The following is a 26,336-nucleotide window of genomic DNA, read 5'->3' as shown; positions in this document are numbered from 1 at the left end:
AAACAATCAAGAACTGTGCATTGTTTGCTGAAAGATCATGTGGATGTATTTTTGGTAATTATCTGTTACTGACATAGGGGATTCAACTTCAGTTTCACAGAGGAGGCCATTTTTAGATATTTAGATTTTGCTTTGGAAATTTTCAGTTAGAGAAAAGAATCACCAACATTTAAAGATACTCTGAATGTTTTATGTTTATGTATGTATGTATGTATGTATATATGTTTGTATTATAGAAAATCATATACATTTGAGATGTAAAATAATTAGTCTCATTTTAAGGCCTAGATTAAGAATGTTTCTTCATAAGTGGAGATTTTAGAATTGTCCCTGATTTGACAGCAGGAGTCAACTTTTGTGATCTTTAAAAGCTAAAACCATTATGGCGTGTGCCCGTGTGTGTGCACACTCATGCACATGTCGTAGTGTACACGCCGAGGGCAACTTTCAGCCAGTGCTCTCCTTCTGCCATGGGTTTCAGGGACTGAACCCAAGTTGTCAGGTTTGTGCCACAGACGTTTTACCCACTGAGCCATCTTGCTGGCCGTTCTGATGTTCTTTACTGTTTAGTTGGTGGTTCTGAGAGTATAAGAAGCATTTTACCAAGTCAGATCCGTGATCCAGCCGGCTCACTGCTGTGTTCTGTAGTCACGGCTGTATGGGGGTCAGTCTCTATCGCAGAAAACATGAGGTCTTCTTTGGCCTTTGTGGATTGCCTGTACCTGATCTCCCTTTAGCCTTGGTGGAAGACGCTGCTGTTACTTGCGTTACTCAGCATCTTTACACTCTAATGTCCTGTTTTGTTTTAGAGATGATTCGCAGCGGACACTCACTTTCCTTTTGGCTGATCCTGTCGAGCAGACTATCACTGCTCTACTCTACCCTTAAATCTGTGATTCTTAGGAAGTGTGGATGGAGACATTGCATGTGCCTTACTCTGTTTGGAGATGGTGAGCTCTTTACACTTATATGGGCTTTCTCCAGATGAGATGCCGTTTTGAGGTGTCTTTGCCTTTTCTTAGCTTCATTATTCTTTAGGTTCTTTTCTTGAATTTTCCTAGTCATCCCAATAATGCTCTTTTGAAGTGAGAATTTTGGGTACTCTGTATTTTCAAAGCATCTTTTCTTTATATCTTCTTTGCCATCTTGCATTGATTAACTCTTGAAAAGAAAGACTGAGTAATACAATGAGTTCAGGAACTTTGTTTAATTTATAATAATTGTAATATGCATGTTTTTATATTGAGTATGCTCTTTCCTTTCCCATTCCTCCTTTTGAAAATGGAATTCAGCTATGTAGCTCTGATTTGCTTGGCATTTGCTGTGTAGGCCAGGCTGGCCTTAAGTTTACGATAACTCTGCCTGAGCTCATGAGAATTAGGATCATACACATGCGCCATTCATTGCTCCTGGCTCTTTTCTTTTCTTTTCGATATCCCTTATCACATTATAGAACTATTTGTAATAACTACCTAGTTTGTTGTCATTTTTATCAGAAGGATGTAAGATCTTCTCACTGTTGCCTCTTTTATGGGGCAGGGTGTCTTTGTGTAGCCCAGGCTGCCCTTGGTCTCCCGGTCCTCCTGCCCTAGCTTCTGATTGCTGTTCTCACATATGTGTACTTCCATGCCCTATGCATGATACATTTGGTTGAATTTCTTCTTTTGCATCTGTTGAAATGAACAGTACTTTTTGGTTCATTACTAATATGATGAATTGCTTTTAGCATGCACATTTTTTAAAGTTTTGGGGAGTCACAGATATAAATAAATATCTTGAAGCTAAAATACAATTTTTAAAACATCCTCTGGAAGCACAGCTTAGTTTCAGTAGTATTACTTAAAATAATTTATTGCTGCATAAGTAGCTGAGGTTAAGTAAAGGTTAATGGAAGGATCCAGTAGAAACATCCATCTTATTATTTTGAGAGTAAAATATTTTAATAGAATAATTATAATTGTTCAATATCTTCTTAAAGAATAATTGGAAAGTAGCTTTTCTGAACTTGAACAATAAGCATACCCATACCTATCCATACATTTTATGTATCTGTGGACTTTGGGTAGACGAAGCCAACTGTTTTCAGGGTTTTGGTTTTTGAATCACCAACATTTGCTCTTATCTCTCACTTTAAGTATAGTAGGATAGAGTCATTAGTTCATATATTTTGAATAATTGTCAAACTACCTACACTGGAGAGATTTAAATATACATAATACCACTAGGGCCAGAGGTAAGATATTATTTTACGTTGATTATCATATTATTTTCTATGTAACTGAATGGTCACGGCTCTTTTATATGACTTCCTTTGGCTAGTATTTGCTTTCTGTGTTCTAATGCTGTTTTAATATTGCTGTGGTTTATAAGTTAAAGTCTATGGTTAAAATAGAGAAAAAATGTTAATTTTAAACAAAAAGTTGTGTGTGTGTTTGTGTGCAGAAATGTATGCTTATGTGTGTGTGTCCATTTACAAGAACATGAGCAGAGGAGGACATTGGATAGGCCCTGCTCTATTACTTTCTGTTTTATTCCCTTAAGTCAGTGTCTCCCAGTGAACCTGGAGTTCTTAAAGTTTGGGTAGTCTGACAGGCCAGCAAGCCCCAGCACATTTTCCTGTCTCCCCCCTTCCATTAGTATTGGTATTAGAGATGCTCTTGGCTAGGTCTGGGGATCAGAATTCAGGTCTTGATGCTAGGACAACAAATGCTATTACCCAATGAACTCTTTCCACAACCCACAAAATTGCTTTTTAATTACCATATTTGTAACTATACTATTTTAAATGTATTTGTGAGTGAAATTATAGATTTTGTACAAGAGGATATATGACATTTTCACAAAGAAGAGATCTAGATAAACCAATACAAATATAACACTTAAATGTAGTTAATTGTTATGTTTTGTTTTTGTCTCTGGTATTTGTGGCAAAGGGCAGACTTCTGAAAACAAATGCAGACGATGGTAGAATATAGGCACATTTCCCCAGCTTAGAACAATAGTAAGTCCTAGCAATGGACTTTACTGGTTCACTGTTTGTTGCCTAAGGAAGAGACAGGTTAGAAAGGGGACATCAGCTGTCTTGTCCTCAGTCAAATAGCAGACAGCAGCAATATAGACTTGTAGTGTTGTGTGGTGATGTCTTCTAAAGTCACACAGTTGGCAAACCCTTCACAAGTCTGTTTAAGTTGCCATTGGGTATCAAGGAACATATTGTAGAGGCTATAATACTTGCAATTAAGTACTGCAGTCTCCCTCTTGACTGGTAACTGGACACCAATACCCTATGTACCTACCACCACCACCACCAGCACCACCACCACCACCACCACCATAACCACCAGCAGTACCACCAGCACCACAATCATCATCATTTAATATGTTTACTTATTCAGGATTTGGCACAGAAATAGAGGTAATTGTGTGTGTGTGTGTGTGTGTGTGTGTGTGTGTGTGTAAAGGCTGAATGTCTGAGGGGGTAACTTTAAGGATGAACTAAAGAACTTTGGTTACTGTTTTAGGGAAGGAGAAACCGGAATAGAGAAGTGAAGAAAAAAATGAACACAGATTATGAAAGAAAGGGAAACATTTTAATTCTGAAATTGCTAGGTTGGAACATGAAGTGGATGGATCAGACGTGTCAGATAGGCCAGTAGATGGGTTTTATATGTGCTACATTTAAGATCCCGAGGGAGAAGTTGGGGGAACGAAGATCTGGGAAGGTATCTGGGCTGGTGGGAGGCAAGCAGGTTTCAGCTTGGATCTGTGCTGAGGCTAGGTAAGAAGAGACTACCTCAGAAGAGGTGTGAAGAGCCCCAGGACTATGAACACACCTCTCTCAACACACACTTAATTGCCTTTGCGTTTATTAAAAATGGAACCAGTGCAAAGTGAAAAAAAAAATTGGAGCATATTTTTCAGAAATCTGTGAAATTGTGTCCGAATTCTCCAAAGTTAATGGTCCTACTGTTGAAGAACATCTGTAGCTGCGTGATTGAGCTAACCTGGTTCCTTCTCAGTGCCATTTTGTGGGACACTCACAGCTTCTCTGGTTTCTCTGCCCTCTCTCACCTCACTGTGAGGAATTCTATATGGAGTAGCCAGAGACATTTTCCTTTTGGATTACCTAAATGGGATGTCATTTCTTACACAAAATCTTTTCTCGTCTCTTACCCCCTGGTGGCCTCTTCGCTCATCTACACGTCTCCAGCTTCACTTTCTAGGCCATGGCTGAAGGACCTGTCTTCTTTTTTATAGCCTCAGAACAAGCCTTTATGGTAGTTATTCGGTAGCTATACGTGAAGTGAGTGGGTGATTCTGTTTAAATTTCCCGTTAGAAGTCAATGTGGGAAGACTAGTGAGAAGCTTGGCAACATGCAGTGTGCATTAGAGGTATAGGTTAAACGTCATTTTTGACCATTCTTGCCTTGCCTCTTTCCAAACCTAAAATCCTGGTTTTTGGCTTGCCTCTCTGAATCCATTCTACTCTTCCAGTTCATCAGTGATTCACTTTATTTGGATTGTACAAGCTCATAGGCTGTAGACCATGTGGTTGAGTTCATTCAGTCATCTGGGGTTTTTGTCTACACATCTTCTATTGAGTAATTCTGGTCCCTGGCTGGACATAGAGCTAAGTTGGAAGGCTATGTTTCCAGAGTGAGTGAAGCCTGGGTTTGATCCCTAGTACCACATATGTTGGGCATAGTTGCATGTGTCTGTTACCCAGTTAAAAAGTGGCAGGAAGATCAGAAGTTCAAGATCATCTTCATCTTCATGGCAAATCCAAGACCACCTTGAGCTACATGAACCCTTGACTCAAATAATAGTAATAAATAATCACAATAACAACAACAAAAAATTATAATAGTTATTATTACTAGTATACTTGGCTTTGTGGTGCAAAGGACATGATTGAATAACAGCCTTCTTTGTAGGAAGTCTTAGGAGAAGAAAGATCCTCTGAAAGTTTCATTGTGAAACAGTGGAACTTCACCACTCAGGAAGCGTTACCCTGACCACACTACTGTCCGGTTAACTTGATATTACCACTTCCTTAGGTATAGTCCACACTGACAATGAGCTCTGATTCAGGCAATGTCCTAAGCACTTTCTAGACATTACTTTGCTTTTGAGTGGATTCTATTAGTATTCCGGTTCTGTCCTCACCAACTCACCTGCGGCCCCTCTTTCTGATTTGCAAGTGAGGATTTAAGCCCAGGTGGTCTAATTTCCGATTCCTACCCTCGTCTGTGCTTTTATATTCAATAGTGCCTCTCTAGCAGTTCCAGGGTCATAGAGTTAACGTTTATTCTGTAATGTTTGATTTGAAAGTTTGAAAAAAATAATATTCGGCTTTAGTTTTTTAAAAAGTCACAGTTTTGCCCTATCATTTTATTCTATCACTTCAAATTTCATTTCCCTTAAGGCAACCTCTGTTAACAATATTTTCAGGGTTTTTTTTATCATAAGATTTTTTTTTAAAAAAAAAAACACTCATGGTGTGTTTGCAGCTTTCCTTTCAACTTTTTGTCTTCTGAAAAAGGAGCTGATTTTCAGTTAGTTGGCAAAAGTTTTAAGTAAAAATATCTCAAACACAACTCTGGTAAACGTGCATAGATATTCTTATGTGTGCCTTATATGTATCTTATATGTGTGTGTATTTATATGCATACACGCATACATGCTTACTGTGTAGAGTTTGGAGTGAATCCAAGGAAAAGCATGCCACCCATGTCTAGGAAAACAGATGAAGCTAAGTTCTTAGTTGCTTGGGAACCTGTCTATACAATTCCCTATATGCAATAGATTTAAAAACTCCAGGTGGATGAATGTTTTAAGTTCTCAGGACTTGAAATGTTATTTCCTTCACTTTAGAGCAAGCACTGCTTTCGAATAAATTTAACAATGTATATATGACTGAGTCATGTTGATGCTTCGAGAAAAATGAACAGAAGCCATTTTCGGCTATGGAAATAGGTTTTGATGCAGCTTTCGGTGCCTGACTTTCTGGAGTCAGTGTGAGAGTTTTGTTTCTAGATCCTTCTGTGAAGAAGAGCAGTGCAATTTCTAATCAGCAACACACACACACACACACACACACACACACACACACACACACTCCAAAGTAGAAATAGCCATACTGTTTGTCATGCACTGGAACATTTCCCTAAAAAGAGAGGTCACCAGAAGCACATAGCAGAGAACGCCCAGATGGCCCTCAGATTTGATTTCCTTTTCAGCAGCTCCTATTCAGCAGATGGATGGGAAGACTGACCTCTCTGACACTTCTGCATCACTGCCTGCTACTCCAATTGCCTTGGCGAATGTTTTTTCATAAGGCTTCTCCTGGTACCTCAGAGATTGATGCCTGCCTGCCTGCCTGCCTGTGCGATGCTTCATTACGCCGCGACTCTGTGAGCTTGAGAGACGCTGTCTTCTATAAAAGGGGAATTCCTAGCTCATCAGAATCTCAAACATACCTTCCAGTCTCTCAAGTTGTGTCTAATGTCTCCGAAGAGATTATCTTTCTAGATGTACCACTAATTCATATCCACCTAAGGCTTATTATATTTTATTTTTTCTGTACTATGGCTAGGTTAAAGACAATGCCAACAGTTCTCTACAGCTGTCTATATTGACCTGTTTCCAACACACCCATTAAGCCTCAGAGACCTAGCAATTCGAATGTAGATATTGCTGATTTTCTTCTGTCGCTGTGACTTTAGTGGCTGAGGACACATACCTGGGTAGAAGCTCTGTAGCTGCCATTTCTATCACTTTAGGGGAAGCCATTGCTTCCTTGTTGGCGAGCCAGTGCTGTTATTCATGCCAGACATTCAGGACTAACGTGACAGTTAAACAAGCAACGAATGCCAAGTGTTTTCTCCATCCCCGGGATATGCTCAGTGTACACTGGACTGCTACTTTGAGGTATACAGTAGAGTTTTGGATGCCTGCACATACACCATAAGTATAATTCCAAACACGAAGTGATTTTGTTCAGGTTTATTTGGACGGTGAAGCTGGTATATTGTTAAGGGAGAAGTGTTTTCCTGATCAGATTGATGCATGGATGGTCAACTTTCTCTGTAGGGATGGCTTCACTCCCTTCTGGTGACCCCGCTATGATCTGTGCTCTTCATTAGAGATGAGATCTGGAAACACACTGCCCTGTGCCTCACCTTCCATCTCACCAGCTAGGTTATAATTTCATGACATGGTAATGCAAAGAAACTGGCACCAAACTTGGATGTCCAGCCTTCTGGTTCCCAGAGGGCTGACCAAGGTGGCATGCTGTGGAGACCTCTGTGGCCTGCAGTTCTGGCTTGTGTCAGCTTGCAGTTGTCTCCCCTGTCACAGGTCTGCACACAGCTGGGCTTCAGCACAGGTTTTGATGCTAGCCGACTTCTGGCTTGGAAGCCAGTGCACGCTGGCTGCCTCATCTTCCAGCTTGAGTTTCCTCTCTTCTCCATGCAGTTTTGGAGAACGTTGCTCTTTGAGATTGCCACTTTGTTGTGAAACTTTGTTTCGGAAGTAACTTTTTCCTTTTCACAGATCTAACATAAGGCCAGATTATGCAGACTCCAATTTCCATGACTTCAAGATGCACACCTTCACCCGGGTGACGTCCTGCAAAGTCTGTCAGATGCTCCTGAGGTAAGCTTGCTCAGGCCTGCCTGTTTTCCAGTCTAAATGAACTGGGATAGTTGCAAAGTATTTTAGGCATTTTAGCCATATTCTCAAAGGTGTTCTGAAGTAGAGGTGTTCCTTTCCCACTTGAGACACAGTAGATCCTTCCTGGCCTTTGACCTGTTCTGTTTCCTCAAGACGCTCGTAGACGTCCTCTGTCCCCATTCTGACGGTACTTTGGACAGCACGGTGACCTCTTCTTCCTATTCCTTGGACTAATGATTTTACGTAAGCAGCATTTAGCACATTTTAATACACCATTCTCCAATTTTACCTTGCAGGGGAACATTTTATCAAGGCTATTTATGCGTTAAGTGTGGAGCAAAGGCACACAAAGAATGTTTGGGAAGAGTAGACAATTGTGGCAGAGTTAATTCCATTGGTAAGTCATGTTTATTGTTGGGATTCTGTTTTTAATGAGGACATAAAACTTGCTAAATATAATTAAGGCCCAATTTATTCTTAATGTGTGTTTATTGGAACATATCATTTTGAAAACATCATTAATAAGTACAATTAGAAAATTGTTTAATATCGGTGTGACTTTTCTACATGACTTAGTTTTAAATTATTTAATATCTATTTGACTTTTACATGTGCTTGGAAGCAGAGGTCCTCAGGATACACTTGGATGGTATCATGACACTCCTTTCATTTACCTCAGCCCCCAAATATATCACCAAATTGTCTGAATCCTGCCAGTGCAATCAGTCATGAAAACAAAGGAGAAGGGCAATATTCTTCTATCTTGAGCTCTTAAACTTTTTCTTTCTTTTAAATATTTATATCAGATTCGTTATTGGTTCCAGAAGCAAACATTACACAGACTAATTCAAGAATTCATGAATTGAATACATTATCATTTTCCACATTAAACAAAGCCTATATCCTTTGGATTTATGTAAACAGTCTCTGCTGGTTTTTAAAAATAGCACTCTATGCTTGTTGTAGGAGCCCGTTGCAAATTATGCATTCAATAGCCTTTGCCTCTTGCTGCTCCTCTTGGGCTCTCTCCCTTCTCTTTCTTTTCTGGCCTCTTTATTCTTTCTCTTTCTTCTCGTTTCTCTTTGTCCTTTTCCCCTGAGTTCCTCTGTGTTTTATCAATAAGACCTTTCAAAATCAGGAAGAGTTTTTGAACACAAGAAAGGAACTTTAACAGCTTGAGTTCAAAAGGTAGCCATGTCAACCTTTGATTTTCCCAGAGGAGAAGGTGGACACTGAATTATTTTGGATAATGTGAAGAAGAGTGGAACAGAAAAATATCTTATTTCAGGCAGGGCTGAGTTCAGAAAAGGAACAGTTGCAGAAAAGGTGAGCCCTATTAGAGGGCTGCGATCACAGCACAGCCCTGTCCTTTTGCTCCTTCATAGACATCGTCAGAGGGCCCTGTGCGCCATCCTCTGTGCCTGGCCGGGCCAGCCCTGCTAGCAAAGATCCTGACCTTGACTGAGTACCCCCACTGTGCTGAGGACTTCTATATCCTACAGAGAGTCTTCAGTTTTTAGAATAGTCCTTCCCGTGGCCAGTAAGCTCAGAGGGCTCCTGCTGCTGGCTGAAGGAGGTAAAGTGTAACTGATAAGGTTACCATTTTCATCAGTCTGAAGGTCAGGACAGTTTACAGAGAGGTGGAATGAACAGCGGTACTATATACGTTAGGACTGCTATTCTCCAACCATCAACCTGATACAACAAAACCTTGCTTTATTGCTCCACCCTTCCATGTCTTGCTCTTCAGTGAACATACTATTTGCTTAGGATAGGCTAGGGTGCTTGCAAACGACCAGGAGTTTTAGATTTGAATGTCTGAAATGACTGGGTGAGGGCCAGGTGTTCTTAATGACTGCACCTGCCCTCCCCATATAAGCCCTTAGAGCTAGGACTTTGATGCTTTCTGACCTAGGGCCCCTCATTTTAAAGTGAGGAAAACAGGCTCATAAACAGTTGAAAGTGAGGCAGCTGAAAATTAGGAATGCTAACGTCTGGTAGGCTCCAGATAATGAGATACTGAGATACCATCCAGTAAAAAGGTAGCAGCAGGCTTTAAACACTGTTTCGCAGTTTACCATAAAGCAGGGGAAAGGTTTTTTGTTTTGTTTCTGACTCTGACTCCATTCCATGAGCACACGCCCTCGGACTTTCAAGTCTCTGACACTGCCCTGAATCCTCCTACTGACGCAGTGTCTCCCCAGTCTCCGTATCCATGACTTTCCCCTCTTCTCTGTGTGTCCTTTCCTGCTTGGGAATTGGAAGAGGTGAGCGCGTGACATTGAATTCTCCTAGTTAAAGAGGAGTATGAAATGAAAGGCTTGCCTAGCAGGCTTCCCTTTTCCTTCAGACCTGGCTTTGTCACTTTGTCATTTAGAGGCCTCATCCTCAGGATGAAGGGGCTCCGTGTGGTCACTGCGTCAGCACTTTTCTCCCCTGTCCCTCAGGAGGTGCCCTCTAGAAACCGGAAGACGCTGCACTGTCTTCAAACTCACCCATTCTTTTTTTTTTTTTTTTTAAAATACATTTATTTATTAAAAATTTCCCTTCCTCCCATTTTCCTCCCACTATTCCCCCTCCACCTCTGCTTCCCTCTCCAGTCCTAAGAGCAGTCAGGCTGCCCTACCCTGTGGGAAGTCCAAGGCTCTCCCCATTCCATCCAGGTCTAGGAAGGTGTACATCCAAACAGACTAGGCTTTCAAAAAGCCAGTACATGAAGTAGAATCAAAACCCAGTGCCATTATCATTGGCTTCTCACTCAGCTGTCATTGTCAGCCATATTCAGAGAGTCCGGTCTGATCACATGCTCATTCAGTCCCAGTCCAGCTGGCCTTGGTGAGCTCCGATTAGATCAGTCCCACCATCTCAGTGGGTCAACGAACCCCTCGTGATCCTGACTTCCTTCCTCATGTTCTCCCTCCTTCTGCTCTTCATCTGGACCTTGGGAGCTCAGTCCAGTGCTCCAGTGTAGGTCTCTGTCTCTATCTCCATCCATCGCTGGATGAAGGTTCTATGGTGATATGCAAGATATTCATCAGTGTGGCTATGGGGTAAGGCCAGTTCAGGCACCCTCTCCTCTGCTGCCCAAGGAACAAGCTGGGGACATCTCCTTGGACACCTGGGAACTGCTCTAGAGTCAAGTCTCTTGTCAACCCTAAAACGGCTCCCTTAATTAAGATACCTTCTTCCCTCCTCCCATATCCACTCTTCCTCCATCTCAACCATCCCATTCTCCCAATTCTCCCCAATCCTTCCCTTTTCCCTTCTCTCTCCCCCTCTCTCCTTCCCCCCACCTCATCCCTACCCTAGTGCTCCCCACTTTTGTCTGGCAATCTTGTCTACTTCCAATATCCAGGAGGATCAATATATGTTTTTCTTTGGGTTCACCTTCTTATCCTTGAACTAGTCTATGCAGACGCTGTGGCTAGAGCGTCAGGCTGAGCTGCTATGTCTGCCATGAGTGTGGTAGAATAATTACTGTGCTGTGTTATTATGGGAAAGTTGCTTTCATGCTCTCTTCCTTCCTCGGCTGAAAATCCCTGCACGCCATGTTTCGTGTTGAGACTTCACTAGTTGGAAATGGCACACTCGGGCATTCATTGACCCTGACTTCTGCAGTATCGGCTACACAGGCTCAGGGAAGGAAGGAGGAAGCACAGGGTACATTTGGGGATAGAGACTGGAGTGGGAATTTTGTGTGGAGTGAAATGTGCTACTTGGTGAACTTGACTTTGAGGAAGATTACCCTAACAGGCAAATTTAAAACAAGTTAGCGGTGTTGATTTAAGGCAAAGTTAAATGTTTATGTAGTTATTTCCCATATAACATCAATCGTGGATTAAGACTCATTCTCACTTTATAGAGGTTTCTAGTTCCAAAGCTTACCTCCGTCTAATTATATTCTCAAGAGCCAGGGAGATTGCTGGCTGGTTAGTGTGTGTCAGAGTACATTTGTAGAGCGGGGCACGGTGATGAATATGGATGGTGACATTGTAATAAACCTTGGACAGTTGTGGAAGGTGAACGTGATGTTTTCGCTTTGAGTGGGTCATATACACAGAAGTAAGTGGGGAGGCGAGGAAGCACAGGTTCACACCATGATCGAGTAGACCAGGGTCCAGATGGAGGCTCCAGAAGCCCCGCTTTTGCAGCTCTGGCCACATCCTTGCACACTCTGGCCATCTCCCCACAGGCCCTGCCTCGCTCACTCTTTCTTATGGGAAACTGTTAGCCAGTCTCCTTGAAAACTCTCTCTCACACCCCGTTACCCCATAGGCAGCCTTCAGAGATTGGACTTATTTCTGTCACCTAAGTTGTAACCCACATCTAATGAAGATAGGTCTTGGCTCCATCTACATATGACATGTTTCCTGAAATCTGGATTTCACACCTCCGTCGTCAGCTCACATCTCATCTGCCAGTGGCTGTTAAGTAACCTGCAGGACCTGGTGCAAAGCTCCTTTCCCTTTCGCAATGCAGGCTTTCTTAACTCTTGGTCCACATGCTCGCCCAAACCCAGGCGGAAGTTGGTGCGTCGCCCTCCTTGCTCGTCAGCTCTTCGTTCTTCTCCTATCCTGCTGAGAACCTCCTGCTGCAGTGTTGATTTAGACGGAATCCTCACTGATTCTGTTCTGCTTTCCGTGTTCCATCATATTCCTCATACAGACTTCCTGAGCTCATCCTTCAGAATCCATTGTTATTACATCACTCGCTCACTTCTGCTCTTACCATTTTCTATAGAATACTGTCCAAACTTCCCCCAACAGCACACCTAGCTCTGCACCGTTTTTCTGCCCCTCCTTTGACCGTCCCTTGACTTCCCCAACTGACCTTGGATTTCTACTTAATCGTAGTTCTTCAACTACTTTTCTTACATGTCTTCTTTGTGTCTCTGTTAGTCTTTCCTTCCTCATTCTGTTCAGTTTGAAAACTCAGTACAACTATTACCCCCACTTGGAAGACTTTCTGGTTCTCTGCATGCCTGGCCTTTCTTAGTCTACCAGTTATCTCTGTTTTCCCGGCATCTTATAATTAACTTTATCAAGGCATTTTATCACGTTTATGAGGCTTGCCATCTGGCTGATCCCTCTAATTAGGCTCAACCATATGCAGCTGATGTTTTGACCTCAGGGAAGACTTGGTGTGTGGATATGTGAATGGATAAGCCACTCGAGGCATGGACAGATGACTAAGTTAGGTTCCTGGGTCCTGAAGATCATCATCACCTTAGGTTTAGAAACAGTGTGGAAGCTTATTGGGTTCCATGCTTGTGGAGGAGAGAACTTGATACGATGGTAGGCCAAGGCGACAAACAAACAAATAAATAAATAAAGCTAATAATAATAAATCCTCATTCTGTGATTCACTGGCTTGTACTTTAAGAATGAAATAAACCAAGTAGACCTTTTACATTCCTTCCTGGGTAGTTATGCAAGGAAAGAATTATGCCCTAAGCATTGATTACCAGGCAGTACACCTGGTGTAGGTTAGCGAGAGGCAAGAAAATGAACCAACTCCCACAACACCTGGTGTTTTTTTTTCTTTAAAAAGCTGCTTTCGTGTAAATCTACTTCCTGATCCAGTCAATTCCATTGTTAGGATTTTTATTTGGCTCTTATTGCTACCTCTAGATGGAATATTCCCTTTCCTCGTTAGCAGTCCAAGATCAGCCCTTCTTTTTCTTAGTTCTCCTGTCCTGCTTCCTTGCCAATCATTAACATCATTTTGATCGCCAGACGGTCATGTGAATCTGACTTTAATTAACCGAGAGGGTAGGGCTCATTTAGTTTTCCAAGGTTAGGCTATGCTGTAATAGGTGGTATCCCTACTCCCCACCCCTGTCTCTAGTAGTTTTAAAGTTTAATTCAGTGAACATACACTGTTGCCTAGCATTTCATAATCCTCCAGAGCAGGTCGCCCACCAAGCATGTGGCTGTCCAGTTCCATGTGCGTCTACCAGCATGTCCTGGAAACACCATTTTTTTTTAAATCACTACCATTGGTGAAAAACACATACATGGCCTCAGCTCAGTTACATGGGGAGCTGTATTGTAGTGGAAGACTGGGACTCTGCTCCTGGGATCATTGCTGTCTCTGACACTCTTACTTTTTCTCATAGCTCTTTTGTGCATTTGGTGTGCAAGGGAAAGGTGGGGAATATGTTTCTTATCTTTTGAATCCATCCCTTTGTACCAAGTCCAAGGGTAGGACACTGACAATCAAGTTATCACTTTCCCTACAATAGAACTATTTCAATATAAACGCAGTTCCAACAATACAATATGTGGCTAAACATTAACCACCAGGCCTGAAAAGATCCTTTGATTGTGGAAGTTAGCCTTGTTTTTTAGATGTTGTCTTCTCTTGGTTTAGAAACCTTTTATAATTCACGCTCTATTATCCTTCAAATCTATTGAGTCTTTATTCACCTTGGAAATAATAATTGCTTGGCAAAAGATGCAGTGCATTTTTGAATGAAGCAATCTATTCATATTAATACATGATCATGACAGATTATTACTTTAAGTATATCTGAAGTATAAGAAAAACATATATATATGAGACAAAGTGTGCAACTTGGAAACAAATTTGAAGGGTGGGTAGTTAAGTTAGTTTGCATCTTAATGCCTGGGGATTTGCATGGACATAAATAAAGGCCAGGAAAGAAATTCTGTTCTACCTCTTTCGTTGAACTCCACTTGACTCCTACATGTTCACCATAGAAGCTTTGATGATCACCACTCACACAGGCTCTGAAGTCTGTGCCAAAACTTTCCAGTGATAGTAATGAATAGGTAGGTATAAGCACCATTATATGACACTCTCAGCAAGTTACTGCAGAGTTGATGCAATTCGAGGGAAGGGCTAATCCTAGACTGCCAACTTCAGGGTCATTTATGATCTTGCTTGTTGTAACATGTGACTAAGCCCTTTAGTCCCCTTCCTGCCCTGACAGCAATCAATATAGCATATAGCTTCCCCCCATCTTCCAGATTAAACAAAGAGAGTAGCCTTGGGTGCAAATATCGCTGGCGCAAACAACTTTGGCTTAATGTATCTTTTCTTTCAGTAGGAATGCAAGCCTCAGCTGCTCTAATATTTAACCGAAGCAGATCCCCATTTGCTTATCTGTTTAATTGCTCCTTTATCTAGGTCAGCTGCTACTCCTGCTCCTGCTGTAGCCAGCTCTAATAGGAATGGATTTGCCTTGGTATCCTAAAACTTAAACCTGGGAGATTGCTACCGAGAGCCTGCACCACAAATTGGCATCAGAAACAGGCTCTTTTATAAATAGCATTGCATATTTTAAGAGGAGGTATAACTTATAGAGTAAAATGTTAGTTCAGCCTTCTACCACCAGACATTTTAACATGTTAATTTAACATAAACTGAGCCTTGATCTCTGATTTCATTACCAAGAGGTGACTTTTCTCTTGTGTAAAGGCACTTACCTCTTTTGTATAAATGAGTCATCTTTCTTGATTCATCAAGAGAATTTTATATGTAAGGATAGTTATTTTACCTTTCACTTGGCAGTTGGGTCAGCTTAGTGATACCTTAGTAATTATTAAAAGTAAGAATTGGAAACTGTTGTGTGATTAGATTCAAGTTGAAATCAAAACTTTACCCCCATGTATTATTTATGGCTTGTGGCTTTCTGTTCTTTCCCAAAACCCCATTGGAGATCAGAGAAGTGAGCATGGCATTCACATACTCTCTTCCTAACGCTGGCCAATCCTGGCAATAGCCTGTAAGCCATGAAGGTTAGGTACCTTCCATTCAGACATCAGTAGTTGCTTTTATGTGGCCCCTCTTTTGACAACCAGTCTTACTGCACGTTGGTTTGTTTAGTCTTAAATAGAACTTCAGATAAAAGAAAAAGCAATTTGTGTAGTAAGGTGTGAATTGACAGCCACTTCCATCGGAAAAACAAACATAGCAGGACTGAATTTGGTTAAGCACATTATAGAATGGGAACCTAAAACTTCAGTGAAAATCATTTATCATACCCAGATATACCCACGGAGCTCTGCTGGTGTTGGAGATGGAATTCGGCAAAGGCTCCAAGCACCTTAGTTACACCACTTAGAATTACATTAAGCCAGTTGAGACACGATGAAAGAATGCAAGGCTTAAACCCCTTGAGGGCCTGTAAGTCACCATCTAGAAAGGTTCCTGAAAGGGTAAGAGCATTTTATAGTTTGATCAATAGGAGCCCAAGAAGTAGGCTGCAGGGTAAGGACAAGTTGAGGATTAAAAACTTTTAGAAACTTGAAGAATTGAATAACTATCCTAAAGAAAGTTCCCATGAGAGAAAAGAGATGGAAAGAAAAAGAGATTTTTCTTCATTTCTCAGCCATTCTTCTGGGTCAGAATTCAGCCCAATATTAGATGATAACTAGCTCTTATTATCCAAGATGTAGTAACTGTTCCACCCACACACAGAATTTCCTAGCAACACAACCTCCTGATCAGTAGATTTGGATTCATACCAAGAGAAAGCAAAGGATGGGACTGAAGGCTTCAAAATGAGATCAACTTTCCCATCAAAACGAGATCACCCTTCTTGGCAGTTGATCCATTTTCTAGCCAGAATAAACTTTTACTTTGGAATCTATCTGAACTAGTACAGTAGTTGGCTTTGCCTCTCAGGCTACCATTGCATTACTATCAGTTAATGAACTGTTGAAGTAATGTTTGTATGAATTAAGGTTATGTCTATAAAGGAGTCAGTCAAGTTAAATGTTATTGCAACTGTCAAAAATTCAAAAGTTTGAGCAAAGGATCCTGGCTAAGAATTTCTGAACAGAAAATATTATATATAAATATAAAACCTATATAAACATAATGTGAAGCATATAAAAATACAAAGTAGAAGATTACTATATGACATGATCACATTAGAACTCAGATTTTTTTCTTTTTAATTGTTTTTATTGAGCTATGTATTTTTCTCCTCTCTCCTCCCTTCTTCCCCATCCCCTTCTACCCTCTACCATGATCCCCATGCTCCCAATTTACTCAGGAGATCTTATATTTTTCTACTTCCCATGTAGATTAGACCCATGTATATTTCTCTTAGGGTCCTCTTTGTTGTTTATGTTCTCTGGGATTGTGTTTTTCTTTGCTTTATGTCTAAAAACCACTTATGAGTAAGTAAATATTATATTTATCTTTCTGGGTCTGGGTTACCTCACTCAATATGAGGGTCTCTAGATCCATCCTTTTTTTTTTTTTTGCTTCTTTTGTCAAAAATCAGGTATTCGTAGGGGTGCGGGTTGATATCTGAGTCTTTGAATTGATTCCATTGGTCCTCTTGTCTGTTTTTATGCCAATACCAGGCTATTTTCAGTCCAATAGCTCTGTAGTAGAGTTTGAAGTCAGGGATTGTTTTGGCTATCCTAGGTTTTTTGTTTTTCCATATGAAGTTGACTGTTGTTCTCTCGAGGTCTGTGAAAAATTTTGCTGGTCATCACATTGAATCTGTAGATTGCTTTTGGTAACATTTCACTTTTACTATGTTAATTCTACCTACCCAAGACCATTGGAAATCTTTCCATGTTTTGGTATCCTCTTCAATTTCTTTCTCCAAAAACTTAAAGTTCTTGTCATTTAGGTCTTCCACTTGTTTGGTTAGAGTTACTCCAAGAAATTTTATGCTATTTGTTGCTATTGTGAAGGGTGATGTTTCTCTGATTTCTTCCTCAGCCCGTTTATTATCTGTGTGAAGGAGGACTACTGATTTTTTTTCGAGTTAATCTTGTATCCTGCTACATTACTGATGGTGTTTATGAGTTGTAGAAGTTCTTTTGTCGAATTTTGGGGTCACTTATGTAAACTAACATATTATTAGCAAATGGTGAGAATTTGACTTCTTTTCTGATTTGTATCCCCTTGAGCTCCTTTAGTTGTCTGATTGTTCTAGCTAGAACCTCAAGAACTATATTGAATACATATGGAGAGAGTGGACAACCTTGTCTTGTTCCTGATTTCAGTGGGATCGCTGTGAGTTTCTCTCCATTTAGTCTGATGGTTGCTGTCAGCTTGCTATATATTGCTTTTATCATGTTTAAGTATGTTCCTTGTATCCCTGCTCTCTCCAAGACCTTTTCAGAGAAACATTACCCTTCACAGTAACCACAAATAACTGGAGTTAATAGGCCTTTTTTCCCCACACAAGTGAAATGGGGACTTGAAGGACACAAGCTTTGGGGCTGCGGAGTTGGCCCCATGGGGAAAGGCTTGGTGGGCAAGTATGAACATCTGAGCGTAGAATAGCCGTGAACCCACATAAGAGCCAAGTGTGGTGGTGCACCACAGAACCCCAGCACAGAGAGACAGAGACAAGTGGACCTGGGAGTTTGTTAGCTAGTCAGCCTGCAGACCTGCAAGGGCAGTCTTTAGGTTCAGTGAGAGACCTGGGTCAAAGAATAAAGCGGGGAAACAATGAAGGGAGACATCCGGCCTCAAACTCTGTTTATTACCACACGCAGGTAAGCTTATCCACATGGATACACTACCACCACCAAGGCCAACACACACACACACACAAACACACATACGTGGTATGGGGCTTTGGGGGTCAAACTAAAACAAACAAAACCAAACACCAGAAAACCTAAGTTCAGTTAAAGGTATATTCTGAGTCTGGCGAAAAGATAACTTTCACATCCTCCCTTCCTAGCCGGCTCTCTTAGGTCTTAGATAGTTTATCTCCTGAAACATGTTTCTGTAGGGGAGGAAGTGAAGTGAGCTAGCCTTTCTGTCCAGGAATACTCCTTTGTAAAGGCTGATTTTAGGCCTAGCAAAGACACCTTCAATGGAGGCAGTCAGTTATCTGTGAAGCTGGGGTGATGGGCTTTGAAATCGACAAAGGCAGACAGACTTAGCTTTTCTCCAGAAGGAAAGGGGCTTTCTGCTCTTGGAGCTTCCATTCCCATTAATGTGGAGTTGTCCTTTAAAATGGAAAAAAAAAAAGGAGAGAGAGAGAGAGAGAGAGAGAGAGAGAGAAAGAGAGAGAGAGAGAGAGAGAGAGAGAGAGAGGTGAAAGCCCACAAAACGACTTCCTGTTCTTTGCCCCAGGCTGTGTTCTTATGTAAGCAGCCTGCTCCAGCAGGGCAGGTGTCCTGATAGAAGCTTTCCCTGTGAACTGTGGCCCTGTGGCTTCTCCCAGGCTTTTAAGGAAAAATCCTGCAGAGCCCCCATCCTGGCTGCCTTTGCTCTCCTTCTGTCTTCTTTGGTTGCATCTTTTATTTTTTTTTCTCAGTTCCTTTCTTAGAGTTTATTTCAGATGGGAAAAGTGCAGGCCTGGGCTCCCAATGGTGAGGGATTTTGACTGTGTCTGGAGACGTTAGAATGCGGTCAGATGCTGCTGGATGTGGGGAAATGGAGTAGAAAGACACCTACCAGTTTTCCATCTGCATTACGTCAGTACGCGCTCTTACTCTGACGTCCTTTGGGCCCTCAACCAGGTTACTCACCTGAACGTCTCCAGACTCAGCGAGTGTGAATCAGTTTTAGGAACCAAACTATAGTTAAAAAAAAAAGATGGTGTGTCTGTTTATAAATATGTGAAGTAAAAATGAAATAGTGTTGGAGCTAAATCCTGACTGAGGTGATTAAAAAAAAAAAGGTTTCTATCTGTAAACCAAAGTATAATGTATCTAAAATAAAAAGTGAGTATTATTAGCAGTTAATGGGAATTTTCTCTTGTGGAATGCTTGCTGGGCTAAGTTTGCAAGTTGCAGGAACTAGTCTACCCAATACCATTTAACAGTGTGTTTAGATCTTCAAATCAGATGTGTCAAAAGAAAGACTTGCCACTCAGGATCGTGCATATAAATGTGGTTCAGTCCTTGTCTTAAAGGAGTTTTACGAGGCTAGATTGACAGTGCTTAATAAACAATTGACAGAGTTAAGCATAACCCGCGAGTCATTTAGAAGGATGAGTCACGGTCCTGACAGGCCAATAAGGTAAGAGGAACCCAGGTTGCAAAACAATTAACCAGCCCAGCCCGCGGGACCCTGGAAATATATTACAGGTATCAGTTAAGAAAACAAAGCGGTAGTGTTCGGCCACTCTGCAGAGGACAAGCTAAGGCTGCTAACCAAACCAAACGACCGCACTGACCATGCCAATTTTTACATTTGTTTCAGAACAAGGACCATTCAAACCACCAGAGGTAAGACTGCCATTTAAACTCTTTATGTAAGCTTTGCGTTTCAAGGGGTTTGCTAACTTAAACAGGCGTGAGCTCTTACGGTGTTAAATGTGCCTTTTCTGACTGAGTGGAACAGAAACGGAGGGAGCTGCCAGGTGCTTGTCAAAACATGAACCGGGATCAGGAATTTTCACAGTTGTTGTCTGGAAGCCTTCGGTTGAGGAGCAAGGTGGATATTTTACGGTAATAGTGAATGAAGTCGGGGCTGTCAGAACGATGGCAGACCCAGCGCCCTCTGTGAACTATTGTTTTACTGCCCTGCAGTAACCTGCCTGAATTCTGCCATAGTTCCAAGTGTATGGGTTCAGGTTCCTAGCAATTTCCTCTTCAGTACAAACGTGGTCACTGTTGTGCCCCACTCATCAAATCAAGCTCTGTTTACATTTCCCTTTGGTTTAGCACAGTCTAACTTCCAGGGGTGCTCTTGAGGATAGTTCTCATTATAAAGTCACTGCAGAAATGGAAGAGAATGCAGCCTATGACAGATTCTGCACCACCATTATTTTGGCTGTCCATCAAAAGTAACAAAAATTTACCTGACTCTGCAAAAGTACCATAGCAAAAATTTAAGTTAAAAATTAGCAGAGAAAATGAAATATAAAGTGGGTGTGAATGAGTAAAAACTAAGGTTACCCGAGACTTTCAAAATGAAAGGATCCCAGTCTATTTACTAAGCTGATTAGCACATTGTCCTCATTGGTCTCCAGTGTCAGCACCAGAAAGTCTAGTAAAATAAAAATCACCTCCAGGCCAATAAGGCAGCTGCATTATTAGTGTGCTTTTACCAGCTAGTTCTTATACAGTTGGTGAAAATATGGCAAGCGCGGGGAAATGCCCTCAGAGGTCCCTTCTCTTGCCTTTTGCCTACGCCTGTAATGTCTGCATGCAGGGTGACAAGGGTGTGGTAGGAGGAACCTCGTGGTAGATGCAGCTGCTCACTGTACTAGTTAGGTGGGTGTTAGGACCTAGAGTTTAGACCAAGTAACATATATAACACAGCACCAATGCTTTCTGAAAATAATGGAACATCATGACTCATTGCAGGCTAGTGCCAGTTACCCCGAAATTTCTGTTACTCATTCTGAGACAGGGAGGGATTTTTTTTTTTTTTCAAATCAGGGGTGCCAGGATCCTTCTTGCACCGCATGGTCTTTCTGAGCACTCTGGTCTTAGATTATGGAGAAACATAGCATTGTGGAGTCTGAAGCTTCAGCTCAAGGTTACTTCACATTTATCCTATTAGACATGTGTATTCTTTTTTATTCCTAAGAAAATGATTTCATTTGGTTTCAAGGAAGTAACGTGAAGTGGGTGTATTTGCAGAGGGAGAATGTGCTAATAAGAAGTGGTTAATCATTCTCACATGATATTAAATAATTCTCTCAGACACGTTTATACCCTTAAAATTACATGTGAGCCTATTAATAAAAAGGAATTAATCTTCGTGTTGAAAATTAAAAAAAAACATAGCCTCGGCGTTGTAGTGATTTTCTTAACTTTTGAATGTAATAGTGCAATTTTCATTTAACGTGTAACTTCACTAATAACTTCCCCTTTGTCTAGAGAGATGATAGTATGCTGTGAGGCTAGCCAATTCACTTCGAAACTGCTCCCTTTTAGGAAAAGTGTAACAAAGAATATTAAGAATGTGGTTTTTTATTTTGTTTCTTTTCCTGCATACCCCCTGCCTCTCCTATACTGGCTTAGCATTCTCTTCTGTTTACCCTTTGGTGCTACACATTGTATTATCCTGGAGTTTTGTTTTAAAACTTGACTTCATTGTCAAGGCAGGCCAGTCTTTTCCACAGCCACAGGACCATAGGCTTGCGTAGCTGTCCAGCCGTAGTCACCCCACTCGCAGCCTAGGTCATCACAGGTCCTTCTGACTACACAAAGCAAGCTTCTTCTTATATGTCTACCCATTTTTACACATTGCATCAATCCCCCTTGTACACGAACCAAAGCTAACTTCCATACAAGAAATGAAATGTTCCCTTATGTTGTTGGTAAAAATCCACAGAGGGAATCATTTTCCCCCACATAGGCAAGAAGACCAGGAGGGTTTTAGACAATAAAAGTATTTTTCAAAATAAAAAGACAAGACAGTGAAGCAAGAAATAATTACCAAGTGCCTATAAAATGAGGTTTGCCTCCTCAACCCCTCTGGGTAGATCAAAGGAGATTATGACTCCAGAGACATGACTCTCAAGTATCCTGGACCTCTGACTTAAGAGTTTCCAGGCAAGGCAACCATATATGCCCTTTCTTTACCACCTTCTACCCGCAGACCCGGTCTGTCCAGCCCTGTCTGGCTGAGAAAATAGGTGTGAGAGAGAATTGCATTAGAGTAGGGGACATTGCACTCTACATTTCAGAAAGGTTTCAAAAGATCTTTCAATTTTTGTGGTAGAAGATGCTTCTAAGGTGCTGTCCGAGTTAATCACAGATTTTCCAGATGTGCTTTGTTTTACTGCCTGCTTTTCCTGCAGAAAAGCTTCTGTTTTGAGGAGGGTGACTAACTTAAATGACTTTCCTGGAGGAAAAACATCAAAACAGTTGGTAGGGCAAGTGGGGTGCAGTCATGTATGCGTGCAGTCTCTGCTCCTGGGGAGGATGGGGCAAGAGGGTCTCGTGCATGTTTGGTTTAAGAGCAGCTTCAGCAATTTAGTGAGATCTTGGTTCAAAAGCCACAACACGGGGTAGAAGCTGTAGTTTCCCAGAACATACCCTGTGTGTGAGTTGAAGCTTTCATGACTCCACAAAGTTAATAACATTAGTCATTGGAAACCCTTGATGATTCCAAACACTTAAAACGAATGAACCCTCACCACCACCCTAACCAAGTAAGTGTTAGTATAGTTTTTCCTGAAAGATGGGAAAACACAAGCAGACATGCTTTGACTTTGAAGTTAATCACCTTTTCTATATTATTACTAACCACATTGTGTCACCTCCTTAATCTTAAACTGAAGTCAAAACAGGCAAAGACGATTTTTGTTGTCAGTTAGGAAGGTGACGGTGTTGGGAGGAGGCAAACACTGGCATTATAGACCTCATTGGATATTTTTCTGTTGAATACATTGTAAGTTGTGTTCCTTGGTGCCCTTTCAATAGAAAACTCAAAAATTTTAAATAAAGATTTAGGTAAAGAAGAGTTTGTCTTTGACATCAGTTTTCCCAAATTTTCAGAAGTGGGTCTGTAACTCTTGTGCCTTCCCTTTTATGACTGGCCACCAAGTAGCCCAGGGCAACAATTTCTCTCACAGTGTTCGCTTCTAATGGTTTTCCTAGAATAGATACCCTGCCTGCTCAACAAAGATCCCATGCAGAGTTTAATGATCCTATTAGTCTTCTACAAATACATTTGGAAAGTAGTTGGGGTGAAAACAAAAATTACATGTTTAAAATTTGTTTTATTTGCTTTATCTAAGAACCCTAGAGTCTTCAGGATGTGGCTTTGAGCCCCTGGAGAAGGTGAACAGACCCCATTTCAACATTTCGGTGATTTGACTTATGAATGAAATCAACGTGAGAAGCTCCCCTGAGAAAATCCACAACTTATTTGTGCTTCTTAAAGTGAAGGATCTTTCGACTGAAACCATGGGCCTGTACACACAATGACAAATTCCAATACATATAAAAAGAAAATTCCTCATGAAAATCTCCATACAGTGGTCCTGCATGTAGTGGTCTTCATGCAGATTCACATTTGTTTGTAACAAAAAGTAAAAAAAAAAAAATCAATCCTTCATTAGTGAAATTACTGTACTAATTATAGCAAAGAATTCGATGCTAGTAAAATCAAATAGTAACCACGCATTTTTCGATTTAAAAATCCCTTGTCTTGCTTTCATAGTGCGCAGTTTTCCTTAGGAATACCTTTTCTATAATAATCGATTTTGTACTTCATGAGCTGCATGTACTTTTTTAAGTATCAAGATACAACTCATCTGTAATTAAGACACATTTATTATTTAAGCATTTCTGGAGCCAGGGCTTTGGGTCTTTGGTTTGGGACTGTGTGGCTGCTTCAGTCACTTGTCTGTCACGGCCCAGAACTACCTGACTTAGAGTTTGTACGGATCTGCTTAAGACTGTGCTATTCACATTTCTTCATTGGGAGTATTTTCTAACCAAAAATGGGTCTGTGGTGTTAGTCTTCCTAGTTTCTATGATTTTAAGAAATATTGGGTCAGGATGCATAAATTAGGCAAACAAAGGTGTTTCTGTTTGTGACAATGACTTAAAATGTCATGATAGTCTCATTGAAAACTTATCAGAGAAATTAAATTATTAATACAAGCATTAAAACCACATTTTGATCACATTTAGCTATGTTTTTAATTGAATCTAAGGCGACACGATGGCCAGAGCATCAGAGTTATAATGATCATGTGCCGTATACCAACATGTCTTTGTGTCGCTTCCATACAGAAAAGGACCAATGGACTCCGTCGAGCTCCCAGACAGGTGGACCCAGGTATGTATCATATCCTATGATAACTCCAGTTAAGTGATTATGAACATATATGGAAATTTCTCGGGGAGTCGGCTGCATGGAGGGCCTCGTTCCCACAGTTTGGTCTATGCCTTGTGACCAGGAGGTGAAGGTCTAACTTGCAAATCGTTCCTGGGTGACTAACCCCCAGCCCTTTCCACAGTCAGCAGGTGAGCTGGTTCCTTGCTTGCTGAACAGCCCCAGGGTGCCTGCATAATGCTAACATACCCAGCACCCTCCCCATTCTCCTCCTAAATCAGGTAAGAAAACCAAGCAGCTCAGTGCCACTTAAAAATAGAGGGCAAGGGAGAGCATGCAACTGCCACTTCCCCGCTTGGGGAAGTTTTCTTATTCTCTACCTGTATGGTTTTATAATCAGGAATGTGGTTGTCAGGACAGTGAACAAGTGGCCTCTGGAGACCGCTGACTCAGCTGCAGAAAACAGTATTTTTTCCTATCATTGTAGTTTGCCCCTATCATTATCTTAGTATAATTTTTTTTTATCCGTTAAGAAATGCCATCCACAGTTTAATCACTGACCCTTTTGTTCTGTGCATGATCCTAAGATCAAGGTATTCACAGATAAAGCATCCAAATATATGAATTTGACTCAAGCCCCATCAAGTGGGCTGTGAAGTGCAGAAGTGTTGCCTTGCTGGGGAATAATCTGGATTTCTGTTTGGCTCTGTGTTCTCAGCAGCAGCACTGTTCACCTAGCTGTAAAGCTGCTTTTTCAAAGACTAACATCTTTTAACCGAAGCCACACCCAGGCTGGCCCTGCTGGTTTATGAGATGGCAGAGATTATGGAAGCCCTGTTGCCTCTGGCTAGAAATTGCCTCATTTACATCTGGAGATCTGTTTAACTCTTTTAACTACAGAACAAAGTTGATGTCATTTAAAAACACAGGGTTCTGCTTTCCTTTTTAATAGTTCTGACTTTCTGGAGCCAAGATCCTTCCCAGGGGTCTGTGTGGTACCATTTAGAAGAGCCTTCACTAGTTGTATTTATTTAGTAGGACAGTATGGGTGTATACGCCATGTGGTTTGTTTGTTTGTCTGTATGAGTTGTATTTCTAGTTCAGGAAATAATCTGGCCTTTAAAAGTGTTATTTTGAAATTTCTTTTTCACCTCTGTGCATTTTTATTTAGTCTGTTTCCTCCAAGAGAAATGCATTTATTTATAGTGTTGGAAGATGCACATTTAACTCTTTGCAATTTACTTCACAACCAGTTTTCGGCAATCTCTTAAAGGAAAATATAGTGAGTTTTCAGATTCTAAATGCAGCCAAGTAGATCGGTAACAAAATAAATTCATACCACTCTATCCTACAGCGCTTTATGAAGAATAAATTTACAAATATACAAGAAGTACTTCTGTAGATTTTAGAATATTTTCCTGTAGCTATGATACGTGCATGTGAGTATATTTCTCGTTCTTCACATTTTTATGAAGAAGCGGATAGATGATGATCTTGTGTTTGGAGTTGCAGCGAGGTTTTACACTTCCTCCCTTAGCCACTCCTGGACTTAGGCCTAAGGTCCTTGTCCGTCTTGATTGCTTTTGTATCTCTGCCTCATTCTGCTGACCCTCTGTGCTCATTTGCTCAGAATGAGCCCGGCTTTGACAACTGCCTTGTCATCAACGGGTGTAACTGTCATTCAACAGATTTTCACAATTCTTGGGAGATGTTTCTCCAAGACATTTAAAGAGATATCCATGCAACTGAGGCAGAACAAACACAGAGCTTCCTAGGAGGATTGGTTGCCATTTGTATTTTATTTTGATGTGAAGGTGTCTTCGACCACCCTATCCCCATTTCTAACTAATCTAATTAACTTCTCCAAGTTCTAATATGCTGATTGCTTTCAAGAATCCCATAAAAGGTGTATTGTAGAAAAACAAACTATTTGTGGGTACCAAGTGTACCTACTTCATCAGGAT

General features: G+C 41.0%; 1 protein-coding gene across 3 annotated transcripts in view; it reads left to right on the top strand.

Annotated features, from left to right (window-relative positions):
* Nucleotides 1–26,336, top strand: part of Vav3 (vav guanine nucleotide exchange factor 3) — a 316,005-nt gene that overhangs the window by 192,118 nt on the left and 97,551 nt on the right. For all 3 annotated transcript variants that reach the window (XM_048443543.3, XM_048443541.3, XM_085677808.2), the window contains exons 16-19: nt 7,555–7,656; nt 7,971–8,071; nt 19,831–19,856; nt 24,330–24,375. In XM_048443543.3, coding sequence (XP_048299500.3) covers nt 7,555–7,656; nt 7,971–8,071; nt 19,831–19,856; nt 24,330–24,375 — 275 coding nt within the window. The remainder of the gene's footprint in view (nt 1–7,554; nt 7,657–7,970; nt 8,072–19,830; nt 19,857–24,329; nt 24,376–26,336) is intronic.

The sequence above is a fragment of the Myodes glareolus genome, chromosome 17, assembly GCF_982192425.1.
Source record: "Myodes glareolus chromosome 17, mMyoGla1.1, whole genome shotgun sequence".
Classification (NCBI taxonomy): Eukaryota; Metazoa; Chordata; class Mammalia; order Rodentia; family Cricetidae; genus Myodes; species Myodes glareolus.
This window is presented reverse-complemented; position numbering and strand designations above follow the sequence as displayed.